The 21,932-nt window shown below is 41.9% G+C and overlaps 1 protein-coding gene across 2 annotated transcripts; it reads right to left on the bottom strand.

The window, feature by feature from the left end:
- Positions 1-908: 908 nt before the first annotated feature.
- LOC121630338 (inactive tyrosine-protein kinase PRAG1-like) lies at positions 909-17,489 on the bottom strand. 2 transcript variants are annotated; one of them, XM_041970594.1, is made up of 6 exons: positions 17,217-17,489; positions 14,152-14,490; positions 12,367-14,066; positions 7,450-7,595; positions 5,810-6,576; positions 909-3,367 (listed from the first exon to the last, which is right to left on the bottom strand). In XM_041970594.1, exons 2-6 carry the CDS (start codon positions 14,413-14,415, stop codon positions 2,210-2,212), a joined length of 4,035 nt encoding a protein of 1,344 aa, XP_041826528.1. In that variant the 5' UTR covers positions 14,416-14,490; positions 17,217-17,489; the 3' UTR covers positions 909-2,209. The 2 variants fall into 2 exon arrangements, with proteins under 2 accessions (XP_041826528.1, XP_041826529.1); XM_041970595.1 differs by having other exon boundaries at positions 12,367-14,063.
- Positions 17,490-21,932: the final 4,443 nt, after the last annotated feature.

Genomic DNA, 21,932 nt, shown 5'->3' with positions numbered 1-21,932 from the left:
TTGTCACATTTTTTTTCTAGGATTTTTTTCTGGGATCAAGTAAAAAACATTTAAGTCAGTCAAGTGGTAAATGTACTGTAATTTTTCTTAAGTGAATTCAGTCATTTCTGTAATTCTCTATGCAGGATGATTTGGATCATAGTTATAATGCACCGTGTGTGATTTTTTTGTAGTGCTAGACAGTTTGCTGAAAGGCATATTTTCTTAAGAATGCAACCTCCTGATCTGCGTTCACAGGACAAACAAAGAAGGGGCTTTGCTGCTTTTACCAGGGGGTTATTTGGATTCTGGCTCAACAGGCTGCTTTAGTCAGTTTGCGTGTGTGCGTGTGTGTGTGTGTGTTGGAGACAGAGACAGAAGCTGACTGCGTTCCTGGAAATACCATTCCATTGGTCAAAACACCATAGCAACATAGTTCCACCTATGACAGGGGAGCAGCCAGTGGTTTTGAAGGAGTGATGTGAAGCAGAAAGCTGCACGGTGAGGGGGGAGTAGAGGGCAGCATGGGGAGGGATTTGGGCAGGGGAGAAGTCTCTGTTTTGGCCTGAGGCCCCAAACTCAAATTAAGATTCTACTTGATCAGCCCGTTGTGTTGATTGGTGCAGCGCATTGCACGTTTTACAACAGTAAACGCTTTGGCTGTCTAGTTTTCTAGCTTAGTCTCTTTTTTAGTTTTATGTCATGAAACTGTGGCAGACACTACCCAGAGACAGGTGCAAGAAACTTCTGGATGATATGAGAAACATTTGCAGGCTAATAACTGGTGCCACAACCTGTAAATAATAATGAAATGTGCAAATAATTGTGTCTAGGTGCCATTTGGCTGTATTGAACCTGCTAATATCAAAACATTAACAGTCCTATTATGGACATAAACAATAAAAGAAAAATGTTCTAAACACCAGATACCGTGAGAAAATATATGAACAGTTTATTGATAGATGCAAATAAGAGAGGCACACAAAGTAATTCAACTCAGTTAAGTATTAGTTTAGGCCATGTTTTTTTTCTTCTCTTGATTAAAAACATGGAAAACATAAAAAAACCTGCATGCAGGCTGTTTCTTACCACACTAGATGCAATTAGGATGCTATTTAATGAAGATGAAAAGTTCATAACGAAGCTTTTCCTGCAACTAAAAAGAAGAAGAAGAAGAAGAAGAAGAAGAAGAAAGAAAAACGGAATTCCAGTGACTGTGACAGGAAAACAAATTACATCATAAATATCTTTAACTGCTGCTCATGATCATGGCTTTTTAAGACCTGCTTGGGCTCATTTTTCCATTTTTAAACTTGAAAAATCATCTACAAATAGCTGTACAAGGCTGTTACTGGAACATTCTGTGAAAGGCCAGTTTCACAAAGAAGAAATGATCAGTAATATTTACATTTGGTTTGAGTCACTGTAACATATACAAAGAACAAAAAGGCACTGTGACAAATGGCAGAACATTTAAACGTGATAAATAGTAAGCACAACAGGGAAAACAGAGCATTGTCTGTTTGGTTGAAGCAATCTGATCCTGTCAATCGTTTTGTCAGTTAATACTTGAGGAATATTGCTTTGTTTGTTATGACTAGTAAGCCAATATTCACCAACATACACAGTTTGCAGCGCAATATGTGCCCATGACTCAACATACGAGAAAGAAAGGTTTCTTCAGGTAACCCCATATTTTTATTGTAAAAAAAACAAAACAAAAAAACACAAACAAAAAAAAAAAAAATGGACAGAGTTAGCTGCACAATTAGACATGAGAAAGCATTAGTGGCAGACACAGACTAAAGACACTGAGTATTAGGCTCCCTCAGTGTGTAAAATGTTGCTACTAATAAATACACATAATACAGAAACATAGAACTTTGGTAAGTGTATTATGTAATTATGAACACTCCTCAGTCTCCCTCGGTGTAACTGGTACAAAGTTATTTTGTCCATATTTCTGGGACGACTACTACAAGTTTAGCTAGATTTTCAGCGCTTACCTATTTTTTCCCGTCAGTACCAGGACGGCAAAGGGTGGATGGCTGGTTTGATGCATGGCTCTCATGCAAGCAGAAGTAATACCAACAGGTTCACAGTTCTTCCAGAGGATCACACCATTTCGGCCGATCCGTAGTTAGACATTAACTTTGACATATGCACATTCAATAGTTCACACATGACTTAAACTCCATTCAAGTTTTTTTAATAAACTCAAAGTGAGCCGTCAGTTCAGTGAGTAGAGCAGTTCAGCAGTATGGCAGAGAGACAGAGGGTGAGCCGAGGAAAAGTACTGACAGCACAACCAGTCCTCCAGCTCTGCGTTCCTCTCTGGCTCCAGTGAGCGCTCAGCGAATTTCATCATCAGAAGGGCCCTTTTCACATCAAGCCAGTTGAGGAGGCCCTCGTGTCGGGACCCGTCAACAAAGCCTCCTCGTCTGTGTCTCTCCCACTGCTGCTCCATCAGGTCCTTCCTGGGACCCCAAAGCAGGCTCTGCAATATACGCTTGGCCTCCTGGATGTGGATGCGTTTGATGGGGTCGGGTTGGAGAAGGAGCTGGGCCAACCTCTGGAGGCCCAGAGAGTAAAGAGAGACAGAAGGGACTGTAGGCAAGTCCTCACAGCGGTAGTCTTGTTCTCTCAGGGCTGGACTCACCTCAAATGGGTTGGGCTGGTGGAGGAGCTCATAGATTAAAATGCCTGTCTGGAACTCATCAAATTTACGGTACTGGGCTGCTGAGACAATCTCAGGCGCCAGTCTGGCATGGTCACGTTTCATACGAGGGTCCCCGCTGTTTGTGGCAGATTCCTCGGAGGTGCGACGCTTGGCCTTGGCAAAGTTGCTGATGAGGAGCCGGGGAAGGTGGCGCTGAATGTCTCCAGCACTCGCACCGTTACAAGTGCTGCTGTCAGAGGTTGTTTGTTGAGTTAAATGGGACGGCCTGCGCTGATGAGGCACTAACAGCAGGTTTTCGAGACACAGGTCACGGTGCGTGACCCCATACTCCTTCAAGTGCTCCAAACCGTTGCAGAGCTGCAGTAAGAGGAAACATACGCGGCGCTCGTAGACCTCCGGCTGGATTTTATGGAATCTCTCCCACTCCCGAACAAAGTCAGCTGCCGTCTGCTGAGGAATCTCAGGAGTGATGACCACCACTCGCTCTCGCTCCACCTGTTGACCCTGCACAGATGTTGTGGGCTGAGGCAGCGATGAAGCAGGTGCGCTGGGCAGAGGCACTTCATCTGAAGGCAGCATGCTTTGAGGGACACAGGCAAGAAAATGGCCACAATCCTGCTGGAGGTTAAAGTGAGGAGGGATGCTCTGCTGCACCGACAGACTGTACAGATGACCCTGCTTGGCATCCATGGATGGGGTCTTACAGATCTGGAGAGGAATCCAGACAGAAATTCCAGTTAGTTAGATTAAAAGCTAAAACACCAGCCTAAATCCTGTTCTTGTTTAAGTGAAATCAGCATCCTTTATGCTAATCAAACTCAAAAGGAGGTTTTTAGCTGCTGGAAGACGAGTTAATTTTCTCCTGTAGTCAGTTTGGATCAAAGTAAGCTACTGCTATTCAGCATGTGTCCCACAAAACACATGTATGTTTAAATAATGTTTTGTTTGGACAGGATTCGATTTCTAATCTTTATGATTAACGAAGCACAAACCCACTTTTGATGATTTCACATTTTAGAAAGCAATATCACATTAACATAGACAGACTGGGTAATACAAACAAATGCTGATTGCAGGTTATAACAAGTTCATTAGTGTTATTGCTTTCACGCTACATTGTTTATGTGTGTGTGTGCATGCTGGCCTTGGCAACAGAGGTCTGTCTGACTGTAAATCCTGACTGGAATGTAAAGATTAGTTTGGCCTAAAATTATTAAGCAATAGTGTGGGAAGCCCGGCTGTGGCATAACTCCTACCACACAAACAGCCGCTGCTTTGTACAACAGTAATGGCTTAAGCACAAAGTCAGTGAGGCTGCATCCACACCCTTCTCACTGGCTGTTTACACTACATGCCTTGAGGGTTGTAGAGGGACCATCCCATCAGCAGCCTGAGAACAAACAAGAAACTGCCCAATTTCAGTTTCCTCACTCTGTCTTCAAACTGTCAAACCCTTGCTAAAGACACAAATTTACACCCACAAGGCAAATTTTTCCTAAAACAACAAAAGTGCAAACCAGCAACCCAACAGTATTAAACCTATTGATTTCTATACTTGAGATTTATTGGATATAAAAAGCAGAAACAATAAATAAAATAATTTTAAACATTCATTCAGTAATGACACCATTTGGGAATGGTTAATTCTCCAACAATTAAATTATATTTCTTAAAATCTACAGGCTAAGCTGCCTTAAAGTGCAGTTCTCTTCACCCACTCTGATGTAAAAATCTGATGTATACACAGAGCCAAAACCTTTCAGACTAGTGGTCAAAATTTTTTCCAAATGACAGGTGTTGCTCCTAAAAGCTACACTATTTCTTGATTTGCATGTACTCAACTCCTCTCGTCACATCAGCCAAGTCAAGGAGTCAGGGACAGGTTGGGAGGAGTTAAGGTGACATTTAACACAATTCTTCAGTCATAATTTTGAACTGATATGTGTTAAATATGACCAGCTATATTTATATTTATAAAGCACTTTTAAAAGAATTAAGTAACTAAGTCTCACTGAGTCTGAAAGCTAAAGAATAAAAAAGGGTTTTAAGAAAATTTCTAGGTGGACAAATTTTAAAATAGTCTATATTTATATAGCGCTTTACTGTACCTGAAACAATACCCAAAGCGCTTTACATTATACACACACATTCACACACTAATGGCAAAAGCTGCCATTAGCAAGGCGCTAACCATGGAGCAGTTTGGGGTTTGGTCAGGCTACAAGACGACCACTCTACCCACTGAGCCATTACTTCTTGGGTCAGGGTTTTAGGCAGGGGTCTCCAACTCCAGTCCTCTTGAGCTATTGTCCTGCAGGTTTTAGATGTCTCCTACTACAACACACCTCTGCACAAGCCTGTTAATAACCCAGTGATTTGAGTCAGGTGTGTTGCATCAGGGTAGAATTCTAAACCTGCGGTAGCCGGACCGGAGTTGGAGATCCCTGGTTTGAAGGGTTAAGTTAAAAGTGCCTCAGGAAAAAGTGGAGAGATTAGTGAATATAAAGTGTCATAACGTTTAGTCTTTAACCTTCATTCATTTGATGTGTTTGTTGTGTTTAGCTGTCTATTTAAAAAGTTTCAGATATTAAATAGTAACTTTTTTTTTTACAAATAAAATCCCATACAAAGGCTTTTATGAAAATTGCTTTTCAACATATAAACAATTTAATAAATGTTGAATTAGGATAAAACAGAAGCTTTAGAAGTGAAATTAATGAAGAGACATTTGGGAAGTGAAAGAGCCGGTTCTTCCAAAGGGAACAGAACCAAAAGAGCAGAATCTTTGAAAAAGGTTTGACTTCCACTTCAACACTTTTGCTTGCGAAGTTAAGAGGTACACAAACCAGCTGTAACATCATCAAGACTCATCTGGTGGCAGCAGCAATAACAATATGTTTTTGGCCTGCATCATCACATGCAGAGATTACCATAACAACTTTCAGAGCTGCATTAAGTTTCTGAATATCTGAATATTTCTAACAGCTGCTGGTTTGCAGTGACATGTCCAAACACACTGGCTTTTACTTTTTATTAAAAGTTAGTTTTTATTTCTAATGACTTAATCATAATAAGAGTTTGATGGATTCTGCTTTAACAGGAATGCAAGACTTTTTATTTAGAATTAGGATATTAGTATTAAGGGGTTACCTTCACGGCGTAGGAATTGTTAGGGTCAGAAGCACAGGCAGCGGCGTAGTAGACAGCATCTCCTGCGTTGCAGCTGGGCTTGTTTGATGTGAGCCTGAACAGAGACCAGTTGCTCTCTTCAAACCTAAGTGGATTCTTTTGGGAGCGGGTGAAGTGATCTTCGCATTTCAAAGCCAAGCGCCGCAGAGACTCTGCATACAGCCCGCCCAGTTTGGAGTACACCCCCTCTCTACTGTCAATATTACTCAGAAGGGTCTGCAGTTGAAGACTTGAGCCATAATTTGGTGCTAAACCCGGCTCGGTGGCTGACAAGGGTGCGCTGAGCTGGGGTGAAGAGGAGCAAGTGATGCTGCCTCGGCAGTGCACACCCAGTCGCCCCTGAGCCTTGAGTGGCTCATCCAGCGTCCGGGACCTCGAGGGTCGGCCTAGTGGGGCGTGACACCGCTCCAGAGACTCGTTGGAAGAGAAAACGGGCCGGGGGTCAACAGGGCTGGATGGTAAACTGGAACGGGAGCTGGCATCAACAGAGCGACACACGTTGCTCTCTGAGCCGGTGAACGGAAGACGTGGGTAGGCTCGGATAAAAGGTTTTCCATTTGTGCTGTCTGGAGCAGACACAGTGCGGTTGACCATTTTCTTTTCCGGGAGAGGAGGGGGCTGGCTTCTTGAGCTGTTAAAGGAAGGCGGGTGAGGAGACCCTGGGGCTGAGCCCACTGGAGTTCTGGGAAATGGTGATGAACAAGACATCCGTGTAGCATCCCGAGAACCTAAGGAGGAGGAAAAAGTTTTATTACCAGGTCTGTTATGAGTTGTATAGTTTATTTAAAACTTTATGGTTTCATACAATATAACTTTTACAAATTTCTCTTTACCCCACAGTACTCACCAATTTACACATTCCTCAGTGAAATCTGTCTCATTTAAATTTCTATACCACCTCTATCACAAGTTAGTCCTAAAACATTCATTGTTTCATAAAAAAAAAAGTTGTAAATATCCACAACTCCGGCTTCAAGCTGACACTCAAAACATCTCCCATCCTATTATGTCCCATTTATCAAATTAAGACCTTAAAGCTGGATCTTGACATCACACTAAAGCAGACAGACACTGAAATAATTGTGTGGCGTCGTCTTCAATAGCTGCTTTCAAAGTAAGGAGGAGACTGTAATAGGAGGAAAAAAATAAAAAAGTACTTCATAGGATGTAGCCAAGCCCTTTTTCCCTCGTTATCAGAGTCCATAATTATCTCTTCAAACACTGTTCAGGAAGTTGCTGCAATTACATGCGTCTGAGCACTACCAAGGTTTAAAGCCGACATGCCAAGGACAGATGCCACTAATTCTGAGCCCTGTCTCAGGTTTGACGGAGTAGAAAACTGAACTCTGTTTTGAAAATGAACACCCAGCCATAACAAAGTGTATGAGCTGGGTGTTGTTAGATTTAACCTTGCTGTGTTCCCTTTCCTCTTTTAACTGTTGTAACTTTTGTACAAAGCATGTCTTTTTATTTTAAAGATAAACATGAAGAGCAAGAATAATACCTTCCATAAGGAACATAGATATGCAGATGATACTGTGAACTCACTGTACATTAGAGTAAATTCCCTTAACTGAGCTTAAATTCAGTGAGGAACTTACCAGTGTCAGCAGTTAAGCTGTCAGTGGAGGCAGTTGGTAGGTTAGTGCTGCCAAGGCCCCGTAAGGATGACGTAGGACTCTCTGCTGACCCTTGTTGGTTGCAGTGGTCCAGCTCCATGTTGCTGCCACTCATTCTACCACTCACTCTGCAAATTCAAATAAACCAAAAAAGTTATATTAATGACATTTCCCCCTACAGTGAATAATTATTATCCTAAAACATCAACATGGGCAACTACACCATCGCAAAGTATGTGCGTCTGTAAATGTGGAACTGATACTCTTCCTCTTGTTTTACATTTGCAACGTGTCACTGACGAAATTCAAGTGAAAGAATATACAGTTTCATTTTAAATGATAAGGAAGCCAGTCCGCAGTGGTTTTGCTTCATTCTTAGGGAGGACCACTTCTTAATTCAGTTAATCTGCTGTATTTTGAACAGAAGTAGCACCAACAGCATAGTGACACATTGACTTTCTGTCTTAGACATATATGGGGAAGGGGCTGTTTTTACCATTAGTATGCAAGGAGGAAGTTTTGCCTTCCTCTTATTTTGCATGCTGATTGCCATGATGGCCTCTTATAATGCCAATGAAACCTGTGCATGAGGAGGGTTTTAATTAAAGTAACCAATTAAGCTGACTGACATCCATTCATGGGTCTCATTATACATGTTAATGGCTCGTGGAAGCAAGGCCCCATTCCTTTCCTTCATCTTGTGTTTGTCTCTTCAATCACAAAATGACTCTTCTCTCCATTTATCCACCGGCCTCTGACTTCAATTCCACCATTAATCAGCAGAACAAACAGACCAGGAGGAGAGAAAAAGAGGAGTGCAGGTGGGAGACAAAGGGTTAGGTATTCTCTGTGGGCAGTTAGCTAAAGGATCAGCTATCGTTTTACAGACAAAAAGACCACGATGAAAGGGAGTGGAAGTGCTGAGGCAGGGGGAGAAATGGTAATGGCTGAAGGGATTATGAGTCCATGTCCATGCGTCTGCCTGTCTCGCTCTAGATCTTGCAGATTTGTATTCAAAACAAGAGATTTTGCACAGTGAAAAAAATGTCACTGATGATGTGCTGTGGGATGTGATTGTTGAGTATTCCAAGGACAGGGATGTAAAGCCAGTATTGGATAGTTTGATTAATGTGTCAGTTAAATTCCCAATTAATTGAACGTTTAATTGTTTTGTCTGGAGGGTGCCATGTTTTCTCTAGAAATTCCTAATTTAGCCCAAACATCCTGACTGCCCATTTCCTCACAGTAGATCTAATCTTTTTTTTTTTTTTGCCAGCATGAAATACGTCACCCCAGTAAACTTGTAAAACAAGGTTTGTACCCAGTACGACAGTGATCCTGATTTAGACTATAAACAGTTGCATTACAGCAAGTAACAACCTTGATCTGTTTACACACAAGCCATCCTGGTGTTTTATTAATAAAGCAGTGTGACAGGAACTGGGTGAGCTTTAAAAAGAGATTGGGTGGAGTTGCATCCAACTGGCTGCAGATATCAGTGCAACAGAGTTAAAGGAGACAAACTAAGCTGCAGTAGTATTATGGATCACGCAATGGTTCTTGGTTCTTTTTTTAGAGGTCTTGTATTTAGACTGTCTTTTAGTCATAAACTTAGCAGGTTACACAGCATAATAAATAATTCATAGAATTTAGATTTCATTTAAATTTCTGATTCCCCGACTCTGATTTTTACTAATCACTTTGCAGATGGTGGAGGGGTACACATATACAATGTGCTGCCTGTCCTGGTTAACAGCTAAGCAACAAACAGAGAGAGAAACTGAGTTAAATTAATTTTTAGTGCCATCACATTGGACAAGATGTACACTCTTAGGTTTTCCTTTTCAATTCAACCAGGACAAAAGGTAGACTTATTTATTGCTTGTCTGCTGTGTTGGATTACATTTTATCTTTCCTGTTGTGCAACTACTATACGCCACAATATAGTATAGAGAAGAATGAAACCTATTGTTTCTTTCCCCTGACTGTAGGATAGTAACCATGGCTATGCAGTCATATAAACCATAGATCCATTAATGTTTGACACAAACCCTTGTTATCTTTTGCAAACGGCTCCAACCTTGTTTTGTTATCTCCCGCTCAGTCAGCGACGTCCACTGCAGCTCATTTTCATTAATGTGCAAAAAGGTGTTCTGATAATTTAGTTAGCTGCTCCTCACCTCCAAGGACTCCAATATCCGTTACTTCTCATGCTCTGCATCTCCCCACTTTATTTATAAAAAGGTATAATAAGTAGACGAGCAAGATGCAGGGATGTAAAAGAAAATTACATTCAAAATTACAGCTGGGTTGTAGCTATTAAGCTCCTGATAAATGTGTGAAAGAGCAGAGGCCCCTGCTTAAATTTAAGAAAAAAAACAAAAAACACTGTGGTTTAGTATGATCTTCTTGAAGCGCAAACTCTGCCACAAAACTATCATCCTTTCACTTCACCCATCAATCTCGTCATTTTCTGTACCTAACTAGGGCCACGTATGAGAAAAAAAAACTAGATGTCAGGTCCCTACCTCATGCTGCATGAGTCCTCGTCTGGCTGCCGGGTGAGCAAAATGCTTCTGGATCAGACTGGTGGCTTTCTAAAGCCCCACCATGTGAAGTAACACAACCCTGGTTCCACAAGAGTCATGTGTGTATTTAAAGTGTCTCAGCAGGAAAAGCAACAGCATCCATTAGATGCATGGATTTATAGTCCCTATTTTTCATATTTAGCATCCACTAATACAACTACCAGTTCACTTTGCAGCCACTTCAAGTCTGCCAGGCAGCAACAAGATGCTATCTGTTGTTCTGCAGAAAAAAAAGGGATCAGGGCGGCTTTATGGAGGGAGGGGCGGACCATCTTGGAACGCCAGTTTACAGAGAAAAAATTCCAACCAAAGTCAAACCCTGTGGACTTGAATCCACGTGGCTGATCTATAAACTCTACTTCTACTGATGGCAGCTGATTGCCAGGCTGGGACAGTTTGGGAGTTGCCAGGGGCAACAATCTGTTCATTAAACCCCTCCTTTTGGCAACCTTCAGCAGCCAGTTGACACGCCCTTTTTGTTAAAGGGTATTTAAGCCCACACTCACGCATGACGTAGGCACATGCACAAACACAGGTTGACCTATCACATGATTTGACGGGTTGGCCTATTGCAATGTGACTAAAAGGAAAAAAAAAAAAGTTCCATTTTCAGCTTGGTCTCTGCAATGCACATTTTTCCAACCATATGTGGTTTTTAAATGATTCAGAGGATCAAAATGCTGCTTCACAGGGGGGTAGGCATGTGATTGCAACTTCTGGAACAAATGCGATCCATTCTTCAAAACAACTACATATCTAATTCCTCCTTTGTTGACAAGATTCAGATTCCCTCCAGTGTTTAAGACACTTGTTGATTGAAAACACTGATAAACTTGGAACACCAGAAAGCCAAAACTGTCTATAGCTAAAGGCGTGTTCTCACATGTGTCTCAACAAGGTATTTTTATCAACGCAGAATGCCGGCAACGCTGGACAGGAGAGATGGGTCCTTACTAAAATTACAGCAAACATAAAGTCCTATGAAAACATGTTGTCCAATAGGCTTTTGCTGAGTCTTACTAAACCTGGTAAAACATCTGCTTGTTTTGAGGAAGCCACTGCTCATCCTGTCAGACAAAGCTAAGTTTATTTTCAGGAGATTCTTTAATGTACCAATAAATGCAACACGCTTCTCTTTTCTGAGCTTTAGGTAGCTGACTCACATGGCAGAATGTATTCTTAGCCTCAATGAGACACTGTTAAATACAGAGAATACGCAGCAAAAATAAACACACAAGCACATGCATCTCAGCAGTGCAGATTTGAAGAAATTATAGCGTAGCAACAGAGGAAATATCTCAATTATTTTGCTCATAAATGCATGAAAAAAGCATCAGAAAGACAAAAATCAAAATTAGGAAAAAAAAGTTATGAATATTATGCACCAGCCAAGATAAATTTCCACTAATGTGACACAGCAGTGGACTATCTACCAGACCTAATTTTTGTGTTAATTAGAACTGAAGAAGTCACACTGCCAGCATGAATAGAACAAGGCATGCATTGAGTATTATGCCCCACAGTTTGAATGATCACAAGGAGTTAGAATGGAGGCTGATTCATGGCTGGATGATGATGCGCTGAAAGGAGAAAGCGCTGTGAGATTCGCATGGAGATGACTGCTCTAAGGTATGGATGTACAGGCAGTCACTAGCTACACACTGTGGCTTATTAAGCAAGCAGATCCATACATACACACACACCATCAAACATGATTTTAACTATATGTGAAAAATACTCATACTAGGCAAAAAGTACAGAATAAAATGGGCTAATATTTCTGCTAATGTCTTAAGTGTCTTGAAGCATCCATTAAGAGTTTCTTTTACACTACTGCCTTGACTGTAAACAATAATTTCCACCTTCCACTCTTCAATATCTTTGATCTATTTTCTGTAGTTTGCCCCTTATTAAACATAAAGAGTGTTTATGTTGCACTCTTACACAAGAGTTTGAGAAATTTAAAAGGCAGTTTTCTGGGAAAAGCATGTGAACAGACAGTATTTAAGGTCTGTAATTATTTTCAGCTGCTCTAAACTAAGTTGAAATGAGCATACATTATTGGTTTATACAGTAAACTGAAAATTTTTTGTCATTGGTGAAAATGAGGGAGCAGCTTTACAGTCTCACTTGGCAGCTGCTAGCTTCTAATTGGATTTTCATTGTTGTTTTAGAACCATCAGCAAGGTTAAACTTTATAAAATTTTAGTCATGACAAAAATAATCATAATTTTTTTTAAATTTTATTAAATATAATGCCACTGAAAAACTGTTCTAACTAAAAGAGGAAAAAGTTCTTAAAAGTGCTTACCTGTAGAGTTTAGGAGGGGGAGGTGGTGGATTGGGGTCATTGTTGGCAGCTCCTTTCCCTGCTGCCAGCAGCTCTGATGAGCTGCCATGCAACGGTTGCTTGGCCGGCATGCTCCCGTTATGCTTGCCCTCCTCCTCTGTGCCGGTGCCCTTAGTTTCCCCCTGACAGACACCATTGTTGGAGGCGGCCGGGGGGGCCGTGCCTGGCTCTGTCGTCGGAGGGGCGCTGCTCTGGGCCTTCCAGACAGCAGCGCCATTGACCATTCCTGTCCCTAGAGAGGTTGTTCCCGGGCTGGCAGCTATCTTCTTCTCTATTCCTTTCCATTCTCTCTCTTCCTCCTCCTCTTCTTCTTCAATACGACAGTTCCAGCTAGAGCTGTAGTGACTGGGCTTATGCCAGGTTTCAGATGCCGCACTCTGGTTTTCGACAGGGACCTTGAAATGACCCTCTCTTGCAGAGACGAGGAAAAGCATGGGGAGTTCTGGGGGCTGGATGGGGGATGTAATGGACGGCGAGAGGCTGGAGGTACCTAATTTAGGAAATTCAGGAAGAGCGACTGGAGAAGACATGGAAGACGAAAGGCTAGAGGTGCCTAGTTTTGGGGAACGTATGTTCCTCTTTGGAGGAATGGGTGGGCTAGACTGGGGCTTGGGAAGCAGGGAGGGGGGATGGAAAGCCTCTGTGCCCACAGAGGGTGAACTGCAGCTGGGCCAACAGAAGGCTGGGCTGCCTGAGTCTTTACGTGCTGTAGGGCTAAAGTTGCACTGGGTGCTGACGGCTGAATCTGGGCTGCTCAGATAGAAAGTTCTGTTGTTTTCCTCAGTGTGAGCAGCCATTACAGTGATGGTAGCCCGCTGATTTTCTCCAGACCGTTCAGCCTCAGAGCACTGGGACTGCTTTGCCTGGTTTGGGCACTCAGGATGGGGTTGCAGTCCATTTCCTTGCGGCCTGCGCTTTTTCTTGGTGCTTTCAGCATAAATAGGCTCAGAGTCAACTTGTCCATTAGGAGAGCAGGGAGCCGACTGTGGGCTACTTATGGCTTGTGAACTCGGCGGGCTCCCCAACCCACCTCGTCTTCCCATCGAACCTTCAGGACCAGGAAGTGAATCTGTACTGCTACGATAAGAAGAAGAGGAGTCCGATAGGCTGCTCTGTTTAGACAGGACAGGAACAGAGTGAATAGTCGTGTCCACACTTGACGCTGTGTGGCAGGAAACGGTAGAAGTGCTAGACGTCTTGGTGATAACAGTGGTGGAACTCAAACTGCTTACACCATTGCTATGAACTGTGGCAAGACTGGAAGGAACAATATTCACTGACAATGGTATCTCCACAGATCCTTCATGGGACTCATAGTTTGTCCTGGAAGTAACAACACTCCCATTGTAAGTGCTCTTGGTCCTGATAGCAGCCATGTTATGCTGCTGCCTGCAGGAGTCCTCGTTGGCATTTTTCTTTAAATTCTGACAACCTTTACCTTCCTCTTGGCTGACATAGATATTGCCGATGATCATGGAGTCTTTGGGCAGGATAGTTGGGGACAAGGAGATACAGTTGTTGTAGTCAATCTTGGCATCTGGACTTTGAAGAACTGCATCTCTATGAGCCCTGTTGCTTCCATTACCATCAATATAAAGTGGCGTCAGGTTCAAGAGCTTCTTCAGGTCCATCCGCTCAACTGGGCTCTTTGTATTCTCCTGCTACAAATGAATATATATATAAGAACACATTAAAATATGTATAGATTTTATAACACAAGGTTCCACACAAACATTTTAGACTCACCTGCTCTATGTTCATATTGACGTCTTTTGTCTCACTGGTGTCGAAGCTCATCATGGTGGGTTTGACAGCGATGGTGGGTTTGCTGTAGGGTGAAGGTGCCGTCACTCCAGCTTCTTCATCGCCTCCCAGGCTGCTCTTCAAACAAGGTGCTGGCAAACTGCCATCCAGGATGCCAGTGGTCTTGTGAGCACTGAGTGGGTGGAAGCAGTTCTTACAAGAGCCGGGTTTCCACACGTGTTCTGCAAAGTCACTGCACGCTGACATCTTTGGTTTGCTAATTTGGGTTTGGTCAGAGGTGGATGTGAGGGTATCTGGTAGATGGAGGATGAGCTTTCATGGCTGGCCCACCAAATATCACAAGATGGTGACCGGAAGAAAATAAAAAGAGAGGTGCATTGTTAATAGAAATAAGACATTTAGTCAGTTTAACAGTTTTGCAACAGATTTAAAACAATCATGTCTTTGTGGTCAAATAAAACTATGTGTGGTGCATTTAAATAGTAACCAATGTCATTTAGCCAAGGGATGCAGCAATCTGAATGTAAATGAGACAAAAGATATAAAACAGGAAGTAAATATTCTGGTTTAATGTGTCTAAATTTTTAACAGAAAAATGTCATAAAATCTACTTAACAACAAAAGTGTCCAGGGTGACAAGTGTTTTCCAAGTGCACTGAAGGCCTCAAGATGAGGATTTAAGTGTCACCAACAGATGTAACTCAAGAAGACCCGATATGTGCTGTGCTACATGTTCCCATGGTCTCCTAAATTAGAGGGCATGTGGTCTCTGCTCAACCAAAAGGCTTGCCGGTGTGAGCCCAGCAACATAAAAGCTCTCCAAAGGAGTCCTCTGCAGCCCCCCGACAAGTTAGAAGAAGACGGAGGAGCCTCAAGCATCCCGGAGGTCGGAATGCCAGGAATGTCTAAAGGCGCAAGTCTCACCAGGGTGAATCTCACACCCACAACAACTTCCCTTCCCCCTTTCTGCACACAAACATGCACCCAAATGTCCAACTTCACATGTGTGTCCTCCCACTGTTATAAACAAAACCAAGCTACGTACACAAGCCTCCTTCCTCTGACTCGTTGTGTCCTGTTTAACTGGACTGACAGGGAGACGATCAACAACATTTCTGAGAGATCATTTGTTTCTGTCTGCAACTGCTGGTGTCTTTTAATGGTCAGTACACAGCGTTAATTGCCTCTCAACAAGGTGCTACAATGACACACACCAGAGTTGGCTCATTATTTAGACTCACTAGTCACATAACAACTGGAGGAGGCAAGAAGATAAAGACAAAAAAGGGATGTACTACACTGGATTACTGACTTAATTTTTTTTAAGAATAAAATGGCAAAAGATAAATGTTTGAGACCCCTGGTACTTCATGGCACAAGCACAGCCACCTTGAAATCTAATCTTATGGTAGGCATGAAGTGTTTTTCTGTTGGCAAAGATAATGCTTGTTTACATTTTTCTTTGTTCTGTCTGACTCAGTTTGTGCAGGAAAGCTTCCTCTAGCTCACTGTTTGCTTAACCATTCCTGTGACAACAGAGGAAGCAGAGCCTTGCCCAACACCTTATGGCGTTGTGCATGAGTCATATAAAGAGATGATGGATCAGAGGCGTGCAGATTATTAGGATACTGCTTCTTCAGAGGACTGACTGGCTGGCAGTCGTTCACAAGAGTAAGAGGACTTCGGAAAATTCCAGTATTTTAGATCCGTCTGTCTTAACCAGACAAGACTGAGACATACTTCAAACTGTACTCTAGCCTATGTTGACATGTTCAGCCCTGCTTGTTTGAACAGAGATAGACCCCCTTGTCTACATTCCCCACTCCTTCTCAAGCTCAAGGTCCAATATTTCTCACTTCCTCTTGTAAAAACGACACACACTCACAGGGCACAACCAGAAATTTCTCTCTGCAAGACAAGTCAGGAGGTTGAGAGTGAATGTTGATGTGGTGTGGAATTTATAGTTTTGGACTTTTTAGACAGAATGAACCTCTAAATGACCAGTTTCATTCATTATGTCGCCTTGACCCTTGTATATAAACCTCACACAAAATCGGGCAACCACTAGAGGTCTCAAGCTTGTCTAGTTTTACTGAGACGCAAAAAACAACAACTTTATTTGATAATTATTTACAGTATATATATTATTTAAAACTCTACTTCTAGGTGATGTATGCAGTGAGGATGCAATGCGAAGATACCCACAGATATGGTGACCAAGAGATACAATTAAAGTAAACCGCTTTATCGTCTTAAAGGTTGGTAAACCGCTATGAATACTAAATCTGTCTGCATCCATAAAAAGCAACCGAGAACGCACGCGCACGCCATGAAGTTTAGATCATCTGATAGTTGCTGTAGTTCACTGCACTGTCCACCTCGCTGCTTTTTCAGAGAACTGCTGAGGCATGAAAAAAAGAAAGCATAATTGGATACAATGCCCACTGGGGGAAAGAAAAAGAGAGTCCAGTCATTTATGATCACAGTAATTGGACAACCTGGCCCCCGTTACAGTCTGATAGCCAGGCCACTTCACTGTGCAGCCCCTCACTTTGGATTCTTTTTACGAGCTGAATTTGTCACGCCTGCTCGCGCACACTGGCCCGTTCATTCATTATGGGGGCACAACCTGTTCTTTTCCTTATGGTCAGGGCGGATTTCCGCCAAAAGTTCTCTTGAAACTTCCAGCTCAGGCTGATTTGTTGTATAAAGGCATCTGTTATAACAATGATAAGACTGAAGGCAAAGAGCGCACGTGCTTTGGGCTTGAGCTCCTCTTTTTTTTTTTCCTTAGACGTGACAAGAAGATATGGTTAAACGTTTTTAACTCGAGTCAGTCCGGATTCGGATTCAAGTGAGTTATTAAAAAAACGTTATTATTATCAACTGTGACATTCAGCACACTGATAACACATGCAACGCTCAGAAAATACTCTTATCCTGCATCACCGAGCCAATAAATCAGGTGTACGAGAGGGAAATAAAGGGAAGAAGGACGCCAGCTTCAGTAGAAAACATGTAGCCAAGGTTATCTGCCGCCTGCTTACCTGCTAGGACTTTCTCCTCCCTGGCAACACAGAAGCTTTCTATCAAAAAGAAGAAGAAGAAGAAAAAAGACTAAATACAATCGTGGCTGCTCCTCTAATTCAATTCACATGTATTCCGCAAGCGACAGGTCACAGACCGGGAGGCTGCGCGGTGCTGCAGGCTGGGTTCAGGCTCCAGCCGTGTGTGCTGCTACTGCTGCGGCTGCTGCTTGTCTGTGCAGAGGTGGAGTGTTGCTGGAAACACAGCAGAAGTACTCTGCAGCAGCGTGGGGACTGCACAAGGAGGTGGGAGGAGCTCCAAGCCAGCTATGCAGTCTGCCCAGTAGCCACTGATTTTCACTAAACCCCATGTGCAGCTTGCTGTCATTATTTTAAATGGCTCAACTCACTCCCCCAAAATATTAAATATATTAAAATTAAAAGATGGATTAAATTCCTTATGGTTTAAAAGGTTCATTTAGTTGTGGAGATTTATTCTGCAAGTAATCAATCTTGGTCAGAAGAGTCTTTGAAGTGGAGAGAGTGGATGTATACAAGCTTCCCCTTCCCTTCTGCTAACCCCCCTTCAGGACTGCTTCTGTTCATCATGGCTGAGAGGTGACAGAGTGGTAGAACAACACTGGTTCTGCTTCAGAGCCAGGCTGGACCCCTGCTGGTTTCCATTACAGGCAGCAAAAGGAGAGGCCGAGCTCAGGGAGTGACAAACACAGCCGCAGTGTTGGAAGAAACCAGTCATCCATGGAGATTAACCTTTTGACTGGGCATGTCTTACTGCAAAATACCACTAAAACAAGCTGTTATCCACTGGTTATTTGATATAATTCAACCTGAGATACCTATAGAATACAACCTCTTTCCGCTTTCTTATTGGTCACATGTGTCAGAGTGGTGGAGAGACAAGCCCTAACAGACTGAAAATAACTGATTTTTTGAAAAGGTCAGAAAATTCAATGCTACATCTGTTAACAATCCAAATTTGAAAGTTCCTTTGGTGTAGTCTGCTTCCTGTGCATGGTCACATCCACACATATGAATTGATTGGACACAGGACCCACCGTTTCCTGATCCTCATTCAAAGATTTATAGCAGAGCTGAAACAATCAGCATAAGTGGCACAGCAGAGACTGGATCCAGGAAAAGTGATGTTTTACAAGACCACCTGTTGAATTTGGAAAGAGCTGCAAACCTCTCAGGAGGATTAAAAGTTTGTTGCGTTTCATCTAATTTTGGCAGCATAGAGCATGTCATAATTCTGCTAAATGCTAGCGAGGTTTCCAGCAGGTAACATTGCACATTGTTTAAGAAATTATAATTTCATCTTCCTTAAAATTGTGCAAGTAGTGGTTGCTTATATTTATGTTCACCAGTGCTGAGAATCTTCTTTCCACAGTGGTTTCATTCTGCAAAGTCATGGGAAGAGCTGTCATATAAAACCGGGATGCTGTGGAGCACAGCCGAGGGGTGGGATCACTTACAACTGCTGCAGTGTTGGGAGGCTTATTTCCTTTACATCCAGCTATTCCTTTTATTGTCATAACAATAGAAGTCAAGCAGGTGAAGCAATAAGTGTGAAATAATATAACTTTTTATTTAGCTAGAGTCTTCATTCCCTTACATTTGATCTCAAATAAATCATCTACACAAATTCTGCATAAATTATTGCTCATGACATCAGCTTGCACATACTGCATGTCACATATGCACAGTCATCACTTGTGCTGGCATGAGGTTGATTTTGTTAGGCCGTGCACACTAAGTCCCATAAAGCATATTGAGCTGCTCATCTTCCATGACGCTACCTCTCGTGAGTTATGAAGGGAACCCGTGCCAGTTAATGTTAATCTAGCTGGCAATGTTAGAGCCTTTGCCACGTCATGCACACTGATGAATTAGCTGTTTGGTGGTATGCTGCAGGCTGCAGCGAGTTTATGTGGAAGACAGAGAGGGATACTGGGATAGCGATAGCCTCGCGGCACACTGCAATACAAAGATGATGTGGAAAAAGAGCCATTCGCTCACTGGCCTGGTAACAAACCCAACGTAAGGACAGTAAAATATGTGCAGCACCTTGACATGTCTGCATGATGTATGTTGTCTGTTGTCAGACCACTATAATAATGAATATGCAGTGTTATAAAATGCTGGTTTCAGCCTGTCAACGCCTATATGTCGCTCCTACATGTGTACACAGCTTTGCCAGCAGTCATGCAGCGCTCTACCTACTCTACTTTTCCTGTGAATTATTAAAGGGGCAATCATCTCAAATTAAATTCACTGAGGAGATAAATGGCTTTAATGCAAAGCAGCAAGAAATAGACTTCTTCTTATGATGGAAGGCATGACTGAGATAAGATAACACCAGCATTTATTAGAACAGTAATATTGAAGGTCATTACTGTATTGACACGGTTTCTAGTAAGAGTTTTAGTAAAGCTGATTGTAGTGGTGCTTGGAAGTTTGCCACTTCTTTAGATATTCTACGTCTCTGTTTAAACATTTCTATAGACAGGAATGGACTAAAATTTTTCTTATTTATATGTTTATGGATTAAATAGTTCTGGGGACTTTTTAAGGGTAATAACTCATTGGAGTTCCTCTAAAAAGTACATAACCATAAAATACATAAGCATGAACATCATCAGTGGGGAATAATGAGGTAAAATTATATCAAGATAAAAAATTAAGTCCTGCATTATTGTGCTCATCCAATACTCTACTCTCACATATGTCACAGAAGTTTCCCATCTTTGTGGATATTTAGGTGTTTTTGGATTGCAGGAATATTTTCAAAGTTTTCTTGACTACTGGAGGAAGTCCCTCCTCTCTCTTGTTGCCACATCATAGGAACTGTGGCTGGTTGTAGCTCTTTGAAGTCTGTTTATAGGGTATTTTTCAGATCCTATTTCAGAGAAGGATATTTTTCAACTGTGATGGTATCTGTGATGTAAATGTATAGTAATTAGTTGGGAAAATGAAAGTGTGAATGGATGAGCACAGCCCTTCATTAAAATAAATTAATAAATAAAAACACTCATATAAATGACCTTTAGCCACCAAAGTCTAAAACGAAAAATAGAAGAATGGACTCATGTGAAACTCATCATTTAATGAGGAATTATTGCTGAATTTTGAGCATCTGGCAGCTTCAGTATTCAGTATTCCTATCTGCAAATGAAACAAAAAATGACTACAGCAATTTGTGGGTTATTATCCAATTTTGACTCAGCCTCTAGGGGAAAACACCACCTTCTGTTTTTTGTTTTTATTTTATACTAAGGATGGCTGGGGCTACAAGATTGAACACAGTTCTCATTTTCTTAATAGAAACACACATTTTACTGAATGTAAAGTCTTACACGGAGAGTATAAAACTAACAGCAACAGCTGTGACAAAAGGAGAAGAGACTCAAGGATTTTACCTGTAAGACAGCTGGCAGCTCACTGTGTGGCTGTGTAGGACAGACATCCATGGTTTGATAAAAAAAAAAACAAATTAGCCCTATCAACTCAGAAAGTTATGATGATTAGAAAATGTGGTCCAACACAACCATCTCTTTGCTGTCATAGCAACACGCCTGTTCCCTGTGACGCACAATGTTAAGTTGTAGCCCTCAACATGCTACTATTGGTAATGAGAAGGGGTTTAATTGGCTTGTATTAGTAAGTGTATTCATGTTTAAATGTTACTTTTAGAGTAAAAATCGTATTTAAAACAGTAAAAATGCACTGAAAGTTAGTTCTGGGAACTTGATCATAGCAGACAGAGAGACGTAGCCTGCTGAATATCTAGTTCCATTCTCACCTGGTCTCCCAACAGTTGGTGTTAAAAGTCATGTTAACAATTCCCCCCTCTCACTTGGTTTGGGCTAATTGACACACCAGGTACTGTGCTGCTCAGTTTTCTTTCTGTTTGAAAGTGTCACTTCCTATTACCACAGGAGGCCTCATAAAAGATTTCCTGTCACAACACCAAAAGGTCTTTGTTTGCATTTGGCTGCCTGTGAAAAATACTCTTTAGTCAGTAATCAGTGACATTAAACCCAGTGTTTCTCTCTCATTCTTGTTGTCTTGAAAAAATAATAATAATAAAGAGAAAGAAAAAAAGTTCAAGTGGAATTTGAACATTTTTCAGCAGATGCTTGAAATAAAAGATGAAAGAAGGAAGGGAGCGCTGTTTGCAGTTGGTCTGTTTACTGCTTGTTGGAAACATTACAAAGAGGGAGAGGGATAAAGTGTTCACCAGCTCCCTCAGGACTTGCTTTCTTCACCACAGGTCGTCCCTCTTAAAACCCAAACATTCAAAGGTAACCCCCCCGGTGTAACCGTATGCCTCTGAGAGCCAGGCACTATGGGATTAATGTTGTGTGTCTGTGTATGTGTGTGTGTTAGAGAGAAAGGTGGGTATCTGATTTAGTGTCTTATCCCCTCTGGGTTGCCATGGCAGTCATGCTGAGGAACAAGGTAGAACCACACCTCACACAAAACACCTAAGCACAACGTAAAACATACACACTGGCCCTCTGCATACTTTCTAACACCTACATGTCTCAGATGACGTTATTTCTCTGCTGCTTATTGTTGCATTCCTATACCTGCCACTGCAGGCTTGCTGTCTGATTATGAAACACACACCAAACACTGAAGAATTTAAATTCTCTTTGTTATTTGTTGATAGAGATTGAGGGAACTTCTTACATGATTTCAGTTTAGTTTACC

This window comes from Melanotaenia boesemani, chromosome 19, assembly GCF_017639745.1.
Source record: "Melanotaenia boesemani isolate fMelBoe1 chromosome 19, fMelBoe1.pri, whole genome shotgun sequence".
Lineage (NCBI taxonomy): Eukaryota > Metazoa > Chordata > Actinopteri > Atheriniformes > Melanotaeniidae > Melanotaenia > Melanotaenia boesemani.
This window is presented reverse-complemented; position numbering and strand designations above follow the sequence as displayed.

Coding starts and splice junctions, on each gene's coding strand:
- LOC121630338 (XM_041970594.1), bottom strand. CDS start 14,415: ATGTCAGCGTGCAGTGACTTTGCAGAACACGTGTGGAAACCCGGCTCT. Junction 6,577..7,449: donor CAGCTTAACTGCTGACACTG/GTAAGTTCCTCA, acceptor CCTCCTCCTTAG/GTTCTCGGGATGCTACACGG. Junction 3,368..5,809: donor ACAATTCCTACGCCGTGAAG/GTAACCCCTTAA, acceptor ATTCCTCTCCAG/ATCTGTAAGACCCCATCCAT.